Consider the following 10,554-nt stretch of genomic DNA (forward strand, 5'->3'; position numbering starts at 1 on the left):
AGGCACATATGTACAATATAATAGAAAAATGTGAGAAACACAAATAATATACACAGGAGTTTCACAGAGCTGAATGGATGATGGATGATGATGGGTGATTGCACCCCCCTTGCCCCTTTTCTTTTTTGATTGACAGGTAAGTGAGAGGCTTGCAAATGTGTTTGATTCCTCCCGGTTCCATACCAGCAACGCACAAGACAAATTTACCCGTATTTTTTTTCTTCAGTGTGTGAAATAAAATGTGTGGCATGAGTGCGTGAAAAAAAAGCGTGGCTGTCACGCTCAGTGCGTGAGACTTAAGAGCCCTGCGTGTTTGCATGGGGCTGACTTGGAGCACATATTTACCTCTGCCAGCGGAGGTAATGTAATCGTCATGGTTTGTCTGTCTGTCCGTCTGTCTGCCTGTCTGTTAACAACATAACTTCCAAACTATGGCACGGATTATGACAAAATTTTCACCATTATTAATTAAAGTATTTCTTTGCTGATCCTTCATCCTGGACTTCAATCATCATAATTCTGGGCCTGAGAGGTCCCATAGTCCCTCTTGCCTCGGGCCCCCAGGAGGTCTAGAAACACCCCTGAGAGCTACAGTAAAAACAATGAAGAGTTTTATCAGACATCACGCACTTCCAGTCACTATGTTGGATTGAATATTCATGAGCCTAAGCTGGATAAATCTAGAAGACAGGTAGAGAGATGGATAGGTCTTTTGTATTTATTTATAAAAGCATGTGTGTATTTTATTTTTTTTTTTGTATTTTATAGCTTATTGTAAAGCCTTTATTTTTCAGAAACTATTGCCGATATAATTTTAAATGTTTCCACTGTTGTACATTGATGGCTTTGCTTTATATCAACTGTGCAGTGTTTATGCGTACTATATATGCAATTTCATTGGCACAGGTTTGTGATGCATGCTTGCATGCATATGAACTACCGTAATAAACAGAAAGAGGCAGTACGAGCACAATTACCCTCCCGTAGCATATGGTTCACAGCATGACACAACAATGACAAAAACCAATTCACATTTTATCAGCTTATGTTTTATTAAACAAACTGGTCCAGGGTCATGGAAACATAAAACAAAAACAGGTCCCAGCCTTAACATTGACTAACTTATTATCTTAAGACAGTGTGGCTTCTGCTTTACAAAACAGCCTCATTCTCAAGCAGTTTCAGCCTTTTACACATTATGCTTGCTATTACAGCACCGTATACAGATCAAGTGGGCCACCGTGCTTCAGTGGCTCTACAGTACAGCAGTTTGACTCCCTGTCTGTTACCCGGTCTGAGGGTGACGGATTGACTTAGTGGTTCGTTGACCTGTCGAACAGCTGTTTGAGTTGGTCCTGAGTGGTGGCTTCTTTCTGCTGCAGGAGGGCAGAGTCTCCCTTGGTAACACCCCAGCTGTCAGGGTGAGACATGGAGGGGCACTGGGGGCGACCAGAGGCTGGACGCAGATTCTCCCAGTAAGCACGACGGGCTCTAAAAGAAAAAAGACAGATAGACTTTCAAAAGTAATTCTTGTGATCTTGCACTTATAGCCTGTATTTTTCAATTAAGACTTGGTGCATACTCATGGTATTTAGTGAGAAATTAACAGATTTTTTTTTTATCACTGACCTGGCTCTGACCCAGGGCTTGGTGTGCATCTCCAGACCAGCTCCCCAGCTGCCATGCTTCTCTGATGCGGCAGGGAGGAAGCCCCTCTCAGGGGCCAGCTCCTCAGCCACAGCCCTGATGTGATAAGGCTCAAAGCCACAGCAGCCACCAATGAAGAGAATGCCGGCATTGTAGGCCTCTCTGGCATACTTGTGCATATCCCAGCGGGTCAGGATCCTGGGCTCCAGACCTGGCAACAGAATCAGGGTATAATTGCAGACTAGTTGCTTGTGGTGACCATGTGCTGCAATACAATGTGTTGTACCAGCAGAGGGTGCATGTGCATGTCATAAAACCTATTTTCAGACAGTACTCCATGCATGAGTATTGATTTGCAAAATAGAACATGAAATATGTTATTACCAAAGGGGAACTCTGGCAGATCGATGAATCCCTGACAGTTGCAGTCAGGAGTGTGGTATGCCAGAGGCTGCACCATGTAGTGAGCCTTCAGCCCGGCCTTCTCCACTCCTTCCTTCATCATCTTCACAGCTTTGACGCAAGTCATTGGGTCAAAGTGGCAGTTCACTCCCACAATCTGGGCACCTAAAAATAAGAAGGGGACAACAACATTGTTTGGAGTTGTGGTTTTGAGATCATGAAATCATAAAAGTGTCAATGTGGGTTGTCAAGTTGAACAGTTCAGTAAAAGTTGCTGAAAAAAATGTTGACTGATTTCAGTGAAGTATTCACAGAAAAACAGCACACTTGAGATCCTTTGAAAAAGCTCTGCTCACAATACTGCAAAGTTATATGAGATCTATAGGAGACACCTGAAGTAAAAAATGTATTTTTTATGTAGACGTATAAAAAAATCTTGACTTTCTCTTTTTGTGTGAGACAAACCAAAGTTATGCTCCTATGTCACTTTCAATATTTCACGCAACGAAGTACCCACCAGCTTTAACCAGCCTGACCGCACACTCTGCAGCTGAGACTCCGTGCATGTCTCCCTCTGGCCCGATACACAGACAAGCAGCCACGGGCTTCCCTGTCTCCCTCAGCACCTCCACAGCCCACACAGCCTCTTCAACATGCTCAAAGTACTGCAGGACAGAAACATTGGCTTCAGGTGAGGATAACGCAACACTACAAAAACTGCCAAGAAAATGTTAGGAATGATAAATTCGCTTTGTGTTTTTTTGTTTTTGTTTTGTTTTTTTACCTCAGCAATGAGGAAGTCCACGTCCTTCTTGATGAACACGTCCAGCTGCTTCTTGAAGATGGCCTTCACCTCTGTCTCGCTCTTGCAGCTCAGGTAGGATGGAGTCTGGGACACTCCTCCAGCGACCAGAGCGTCGCCCTCGTTGGCGACCTCACGGGCCAGATCACAGGCGGCCTCGTTGATCTGAGCTCCCTGAAGGTGAGAAGAAATAAGCTCTCTCAACACAAATAGCAAACAAAATATATATCTACATGTTTCAGAAAAAGTGATAGATTGATATTGAGTGTTAGCGGTGTGTTCACTTTGTTCCTCTCTTAACTTGCAGAATGTTATCCTCATTCTTTTGGAGTTGATGTGACATGCCATCTAACTTACAGTGAAGCTTTGTTTGTTGCCTCTGTTCTCCAGCTTGTCATCACTGGCGTAGAAGGTGAAGGTCTGCATGACGTTGGACCCGGCCCTCAGGAACTCCCTGTGCAGCTGTCGCACTGGAAGTTATCAAGCAGATTACATCAGAGAGCAAACACACCGTATAGATGGACACTGTTTGTAAAGGGAATATATAGGGAAAACCTCCATGAAAAATGGAAAATAAAGTATGAGAGTTGGTCTCTACCTGCTTCAGGGTACTGTGCAGCAGCTTCAGGGGTCCAGGGTCCAGCCTTAACATACCCTCTCTTCTCCAGTGCGAATACGAAGCCTCCATCGCCAATCACAATCTCTCCGGCGTCAAGACGCGCCAAGATTCCCTGGAATGATGGATCAGAAATGTGAGGGCACAGTCTTACTGGATCACTGAAGCTTCCAAGCTCTGTGGGCGACTATTGCTTTGAAGGTTTCTGCTTCAAACTGAGCAAAAAGCTAAGTTGCCACAAATGTATGTCAGTTTAGTATTAAGTGTCCTGTACATGAAACCAGTGCCTTATCTGTCCCTCTTACAACGACCATGAGCCAGCATGAGAGCAGCATGTCTGTTAGCAGCTGCCCTGATAACAGCTGAACCACTCCCACCTTTGTTTCGACCTGTTTGAAGCCGTGTGAAACTTTCATTTTTTATGACTCTGTTATTACAGATTAGACAAGTGCAAATCCAGTTCGCATTAAATTTGAATGACAGTTATTGTTGCAAATAAGTTTTTACTGTGGCACAGGATATAAACACTGACCCGCTTTAGATCTTTCTTTTTATTATATCATGTTGAAAATCAGCGATCAAAGGAAAGTTATTTCTTCTATATAATAGCAGATGCCCACTCAGTTATCTATTGTTAACAAAGGAGAATGTGGACTGATTTTGTAAGTTTTAAATTAAACAAATTTTTTTTTTTTTAATATGTGAAATTGATGAGCAGTAACTATATCAGACCACCTCAACTCTTTTTTTAATCTCCAGTAAAAGTGGGGAGCCTCAGTGGTCAGGGAAATGTGACCTGACATGCCAGATTCACAGCAGCTGCAATAGTAACACTGCAACCCCCAACCCAGGATTCCCACCTCCTGAAAACAACCCTATAATAAATATGCAGTGTCCCACTCTTCCCCTCATGCATCATAGGATGGGAGAAGAAATCTCAGACAAATGTTGCATGTATCAGTAATTTTCTAAACCTCCTAAGTAATTGTTTGTAATTAGGGATAATTTACAAAATATGTTTGATTAAACACATTATTTCTGTTTTTTCGTCCAAGAACCAAGTCATTACTTGCAATAATATTCTGCAGAACAGTAGTGAAAGCTCAGATGAAACTCCACACTTACCTTCTTTCCTGGTGCCATAATCCTTCAGCTGTGTGGACCCCTGACAGCTCAGAGTTTGGGGAAGTGGAAGTGACATTAGATTGAAGCTGAGGGCTACAATAAATCTCCCTGAAGGAGGGGAGGGGTCTTGGTGAGAGCTGCTCTGATTGGCAAGGAATGAGTTACACAACTACGATGTTTACTCCTTCCCCTCTCCCCATCCTCTGAATGGGAGTATTGTGAGTGTGTGATACTAGTTTGGGCCGGAATATTTACAGTGCTTGGTGTGTTTGTCAGTTTATGGGCTTCTGGTTTATTGACCCAGAGGAGAGATATCAATGAGCTCTAACTTTATCTAACCCAGTGTCATATCTCACACATTGTAATTATAAAATGTGTTGAATATCGATAAAGGATATCAACGTTTTCAGTGGTTTGTGTTTGTTTCACAAGTCAAGTATCACCACAATGACAACACACTTTTGTGAAACTGAAATTACAAATTCAGGTTTTATTGTTTTGGGGTTTGCTTTCAAATACTCCACAAATTAGAGCATTGCTGTTACAAGTACTTTTTAACTCCAAACTGAACTGGGATAGTGCTTCACCACCGCATCCCTCTCTTGCCGAAGGTGCAGGTGGGTTCGTTTTCTTGCTTTCTCGTGCTCATGCAGCGGTCTTGGCTTTCTTCTGCATGTCCAGCACGTGCTTCATCTCCTGTGTGGTGGTGGCTTCTTTGTGCTGCAGCAGATCTGCGTGGCCCTTAGTGACACCCCAGCCCTCTGGTTTGGACAGGGAAGGACAGTCTGGACGGCCAGATGCTGGCCTGATGTTCTCCCAGTAATCACGACGAGCTCTAAAGAGAACAGCAAGATGGATAACATGATGAAACAGTCGAAGAGCTACGCCATTAGAAGTTTGAAATCTATAACTGTTAGCTTTTTAATAGTTGTTAATGGTTTACCTGGCTCTGACCCAAGGCTTGGTGTGCATCTCCAGACCAATACCCCACATTCCATGTTTCTCTGACCCAGGGGGCATGATTCCCCTCTCAGGGGCCAGCTCCTCAGCCACAGCCCTGATGTGATAAGGCTCAAACCCACAGCAGCCGCCAATGAACCGAATGCCAACTTTGTAGGCCTCCCTGGCATACTTGTGCATGTCCCAGCGGGTCAGGATCCTGGGTTCCAGAGCTGAGAGCAACAGAAAGAAGAGGACGAATGCAAAAAGCTGCCAAATCATTCATTTGTTTCTAATTTTATAACAGGCTCATTGAATATTACCAAAGGGGAACTCTGGCAGGTCGATGAATCCCTGACAGTTGCAGTCAGGAGTGTGGTACGCCAGAGGCTGCACCATGTAGTGAGCCTTCAGCCCGGCCTTCTCCACTCCTTCCTTCATCATCTTCACAGCTTTGACGCAGGTCATTGGGTCAAAGTGGCAGTTCACTCCCACAATCTGGGCACCTGGGCAAAATGGGGATTTCAATGTTACTGCGATTGCAAAAACTAAAGTCTAAAGAACAAGCTACACTGTGGAATATCTCTTACCAGCCTTCACCAGCCTGACCGCACACTCTTGAGGTGAGATGCCGTGCATGTCTCCCTCTGGCCCAATGCACATGGAGGCTGCGACAGGCTTCCCACTGGTCTTCAGGACCTGCACGGCCCACTCGGCCTCCTCAACATGCTCAAAGTACTGCAGCGACAGGAGACGTCTCAGTCACCTCTCAGGCCTTTTTGACATGACTCGTGCAGCTTTCTGAGATCAAAATACTTTTAACCACCTCAGCAATCATGAAATCCACGTTCTTCTTGATGAACACGTCCAGCTGCTTCTTGAAGATGGCCTTCACCTCTGTCTCGCTCTTGCAGCTCAGGTAGGATGGAGTCTGGGACACTCCTCCAGCGACCAGAGCGTCGCCCTCATTGGCGACCTCACGGGCCAGATCACAGGCGGCCTCATTGATCTTACTTCCCTGTAAACAAAACAAAAAATAGGATGAGAGTTTTACCTGAATATTACCTGAAAATTGAGATTTGGGTGCTGTTAGCATTTAAACAACAGAAGGACGGGGATGAAATTATTGGTAAAATACAGCAAATGAGAACACATTTGCAGTTTGCCAATCCTGCATTTTTGTTCATGCCGGAAGTGAGGTGCGTTGGGTACTCACAGTAATTTTCAGTGACTGACCCCTGTTTTCCAGCTTGTCATCACTGGCGTAGAATGTAAAAGTCTGCATGACATTAGCTCCAGCTCTCAGGAACTCCCTGTGCAGCTGTCGCACTTTAGAAAACATTGTTGTCTTGTTAAGTCTTGAACATCATGAGCTTGTGCATTGACTATCTATGACTCTGGCAACCTTACCAGCCTCAGGATGTGTGACTGCAGCCTCGGGAGTCCACGGTCCTGCCTTCACGTAGCCTCTCTTCTCCAGAGCGAACACAAAGCCTCCATCACCAATCACAACTTCGCCGGCACTCAGGCGTTCAAGGATACCCTTTGAGAGCAGACAAATCCACACTTAACCCTTGATCCATGCTAAATTTAAAAGCCTTTGGCTCTGTTGTAGGTTATTCTATATCTCGGAAAGCGTCTTCACACAGACAAACGTTGATTTTGCAGAGGTGAATTAATAAAGCAGAGAAAGGTAATCTAAACTGGGCAAATGTCTGTATGTGAAATAACAAATGACGTGCATGAAAACCCAAAACCTGCACTGACAGTATTTTCTTTGCAACAGTTTAATAACATACGATGCAAATATGGCATAAAGTTGCATGATCTTTAAGCTTTCATCAACCAAATCTCTGTCCACTGTTACTGCACGAACGGAGATTATTTTACCTTCTTGGTCGGTGCCATCTCTTCTATCCCGTTTCAGTTGCAGCAAGAAGCACTTTGTAACAGCGCACCCCTTCAGTGACCCAAAGAGTGAAGAGAGCTGCTCATCCACAGTTTTATAGCACTCTACCGTGATGGGAGGATTTCATTTTGCTGCCAGGTTCGTGTGTAATTTCCACATGTCTGTTTGGATATTGTGCAATGCGGTCTGTCTCACAGATCAATGAAGATGGCATGGGTTGAATAGTCACCTGAGGTAAAACCCGGGAAGGGGTCTGGTATGAAGATGTGTCTGAGCAATGATTATGCTACCCAGCTGAGAATAGCACTCGCTTAGCATTAACCTACTCTCAAGTCATTCGCCATGAAGTGTTTTTGGAAATTTGTAGGTCAGAGTTGAGTTGTAACGCATAAATTCAGGCCGCTCGGTTTGTTCAACAGGCCGCTTTTATTATATAACCTCTGGAGTTTACAGTTCTCATTCTTCTTTAGCCAGTGTTCGTCTCGACGTTACTCTGAGCTTTGATATTCACGTCCAAACTCCTCACCTCATTAAAACCTTAAAGGGGTCCAGGTTGTGGACTTTCTTAACACTCAGCTGAAACCACTTGGAAAAATCTGAGGTCATGACGCAGGATTGTGTAACACAAACATTTTTTTCTCATGTGAAGACAAATGACATGTAAGACTGGTTGAGTTTAAAACTTTTAATGAATCACAAATGACTGAATAGACTATACATGGCTTAATGAAAAAAAAGTTTTTTTAAAGCATGTGACAAATACAGATTCATGTTTGTTTTGCACTTTGTAAATCTCTGAAAGTTATTAAACCGAAACATTTATCAAAGCTAAAGCAATAGCATTAATCAATTTACTCCGGTCCAGGTGAAATACAAAATGTCAGGAAACCGACAAAGAAAGATGTGCACAAAGGTCAAGATTCTACAGTGCACCACACTTTAACAACAGGACTTCAGAACCTTAAAACCATGAAGTAATATTGAAGAACTGCCTGATATTAAAAGTTGAAGTTTATTTGGAAAATTGACAAGAATTTCTCACTCATCATTTCGTTTTCTCCAGATTTTGACATTTCAGAAATCAAATAAGTCCAGTCAATCTGGAAGTAAAACAAATGAACTCCCTGAGAAGAAGAAGAAGAAGAAGAAGAAGAAGAAATTAAACACTGGGTGAATTTTTAAAAAAATCCATCCATCTTTTCATCCACTGTACCGCTCTTTCTGACACAGATGACAGGATGCACCGTGGGCATGCTACCAGTACATCACAGTATTGTATATTTTACTGAAACTAAAGCGACAAATATTTAAGTAATCTATCATTTCTCACATTGGTTTTTAGATAGAAATGCCTGATCTTAAAGATGTCCAGCCACTTTTTCTCTAGAGAATAGATTGGATGGTGTCGCTGGGGAAATATGATAAGCCTAACTTTTGCTGACTTTTGTTTACAACTAGTGAATGTGGAGCATGTTGTCTTCTTTCAGTTTTGGCTGTGTAATTCAGTGATTACTAAGTAAACTATTCAGCAAATCAATCTGTTATCAAAACATCAAAAAAAGTTGCTCAACTCTTGCACCACAGCTCTGCTCAATCATGTAACCTTGTCCAGTGGCAACACACAACGTCACTGTTAAGACCACTGTGAACACTGCATTTAACTGACACACACACACACACACACACACACACACACACACAGGGATTTTGACCTTCGGCAGACTAGTGGTGTGCAGTTCTGTCAGCGCTGGGTCTGACCAGTTTGGAGATAGGTCTTCCAACATGTTTATCAACACAGTCAAAGTTCAGAAACCTTCAAATCTATAGTTCATGATATTTCATCAGCTTGCAGCGAAGCACAGTCACATTTCCTGTGTTACATAAATAAGACCCATATTCCCAAACTGCTTCCATCCCTCAGGCTCCTTATTGTGGTGCTTGAAGGTATGAACGTGTGCATAAAATGCACTGCATATGTGTGTAAGAACAGAAATAGCTCGAGTGTGTGTGTCAGGTGTCACTAAGATGCTGATTCAGTTATTTGACTGGACTGTGCAAGAGACCTCAAACTGCATGCTGCACCCTGAGCTATGTCCCTGCTCTGAAAGAAGCTCCAGATAGTCCAGCGTGAGCTGCTCTCCTCATGCCCACTGCGCATGTTACATGACATTTATGTAACATAACCAAGCCATTGTTAATGCTTTAAATGATAAAACATGTATTTTTATTTTATCATTCATTCATTCAGCTTTACATATTTGTTGCCTGCTTCCCACCTCATTAAGCTCATTATTCATGTGGCCGCATGGCCCCTCTGCTCTCTCCATTCAGAAAAGCTTAACAAACATCGCACCAATCTTTTCCTTAGTGAGACTGCAACATACATTTAACTCCTAGAAATCTATTTACAAAATGAACATCTACCATATCAAATTTCTTCTGAGTAAGTGAAGCATTCCCGTTCGGAGTATCAGACACTGACCAGCAGCTGTACTAACTAACATCCCCCCCCTTCCTGTAGATGCAACTAGTTCTTGCAGGCTGAGGCTGGAACTGAGGCCCTCTGTGCAGCTTCGGTGATCAAAGGCTAAAGTGGAGCGCAGGAGGCGAGGGAGTGAACGACTGACGGGCAAGTGAGGGGGAGGAACTTTTCACGGTGGGATGAAGCTGGAATAGTTTGTGAGAAAAGATGGATTTGAGGCATGTAAGTGCAGACAATTGCATATCTTCAAGCTTGCTGCGGGCAAATACATTTGTTATGTGAATGACCTGAGCTGACACTGATAAAACTGCGGTTAACAATTGACTCCTTACCAACTGATAAACTGTTGGACAAGCCATTTGGCCAAGTGGTAACAGACATCTAACTGAAAATCAGTTGTGGTAACACCGTGTACTCCTAATCTTTGAATGCTATACTTTGCAGTGTCTGTCACATTACAGTGATCTGCTCTGTTACAATATGTGTGCACACATTCGTGGGTGTTTCTGTGTGCAAATGTTGTGAAAGACACCGGTGAGTCTGACCCTGCAGAGCTGACGTTCAGCCAACTCTTTATGTCTTTTCTCCTGTTAATGTTCACACGTGTTCTTCTCTCTGCGTTGCTTCACACA

The 10,554-nt window shown here is 43.3% G+C and overlaps 2 protein-coding genes across 2 annotated transcripts; both read right to left on the reverse strand.

Annotated features, from left to right (window-relative positions):
- Positions 1-1,031: 1,031 nt before the first annotated feature.
- On the reverse strand, positions 1,032-4,691 carry LOC115398050 (betaine--homocysteine S-methyltransferase 1-like). Its single transcript, XM_030104674.1, has 8 exons — positions 4,593-4,691; positions 3,450-3,582; positions 3,209-3,321; positions 2,834-3,025; positions 2,567-2,714; positions 2,032-2,214; positions 1,630-1,858; positions 1,032-1,491 (listed from the first exon to the last, which is right to left on the reverse strand). The coding sequence occupies exons 1-8, from the start codon at positions 4,608-4,610 to the stop codon at positions 1,314-1,316; spliced, it is 1,194 nt and encodes a 397-aa protein (XP_029960534.1). The 5' UTR covers positions 4,611-4,691; the 3' UTR covers positions 1,032-1,313.
- Positions 4,692-5,069: 378 nt separating this feature from the next.
- On the reverse strand, positions 5,070-7,539 carry LOC115397977 (betaine--homocysteine S-methyltransferase 1-like). Its single transcript, XM_030104545.1, has 8 exons — positions 7,422-7,539; positions 6,942-7,074; positions 6,748-6,860; positions 6,358-6,549; positions 6,122-6,269; positions 5,855-6,037; positions 5,536-5,764; positions 5,070-5,427 (listed from the first exon to the last, which is right to left on the reverse strand). The coding sequence occupies exons 1-8, from the start codon at positions 7,437-7,439 to the stop codon at positions 5,238-5,240; spliced, it is 1,206 nt and encodes a 401-aa protein (XP_029960405.1). The 5' UTR covers positions 7,440-7,539; the 3' UTR covers positions 5,070-5,237.
- Between the last annotated feature and the right edge of the window lie 3,015 nt (positions 7,540-10,554).

Source organism: Salarias fasciatus, chromosome 12 (assembly GCF_902148845.1).
Source record: "Salarias fasciatus chromosome 12, fSalaFa1.1, whole genome shotgun sequence".
In the NCBI taxonomy this organism is placed as follows: Eukaryota; Metazoa; Chordata; class Actinopteri; order Blenniiformes; family Blenniidae; genus Salarias; species Salarias fasciatus.

Excerpts from the sequence above, each read along its gene's own strand:
- LOC115398050 (XM_030104674.1), bottom strand. Across the intron at positions 2,215-2,566 it reads GGTCAGGCTGGTTAAAGCTG|GTGCCCAGATTGTGGGAGTG; the intron begins GTGGGTACTTCG and ends TCTTATTTTTAG. Across the intron at positions 1,492-1,629 it reads AAGCCCTGGGTCAGAGCCAG|AGCCCGTCGTGCTTACTGGG; the intron begins GTCAGTGATAAA and ends TTTTTCTTTTAG.
- LOC115397977 (XM_030104545.1), bottom strand. Across the intron at positions 6,861-6,941 it reads AGTCACACATCCTGAGGCTG|TGCGACAGCTGCACAGGGAG; the intron begins GTAAGGTTGCCA and ends TGTTTTCTAAAG. Across the intron at positions 6,550-6,747 it reads GTCAGTCACTGAAAATTACT|GGAAGTAAGATCAATGAGGC; the intron begins GTGAGTACCCAA and ends TTTTGTTTACAG.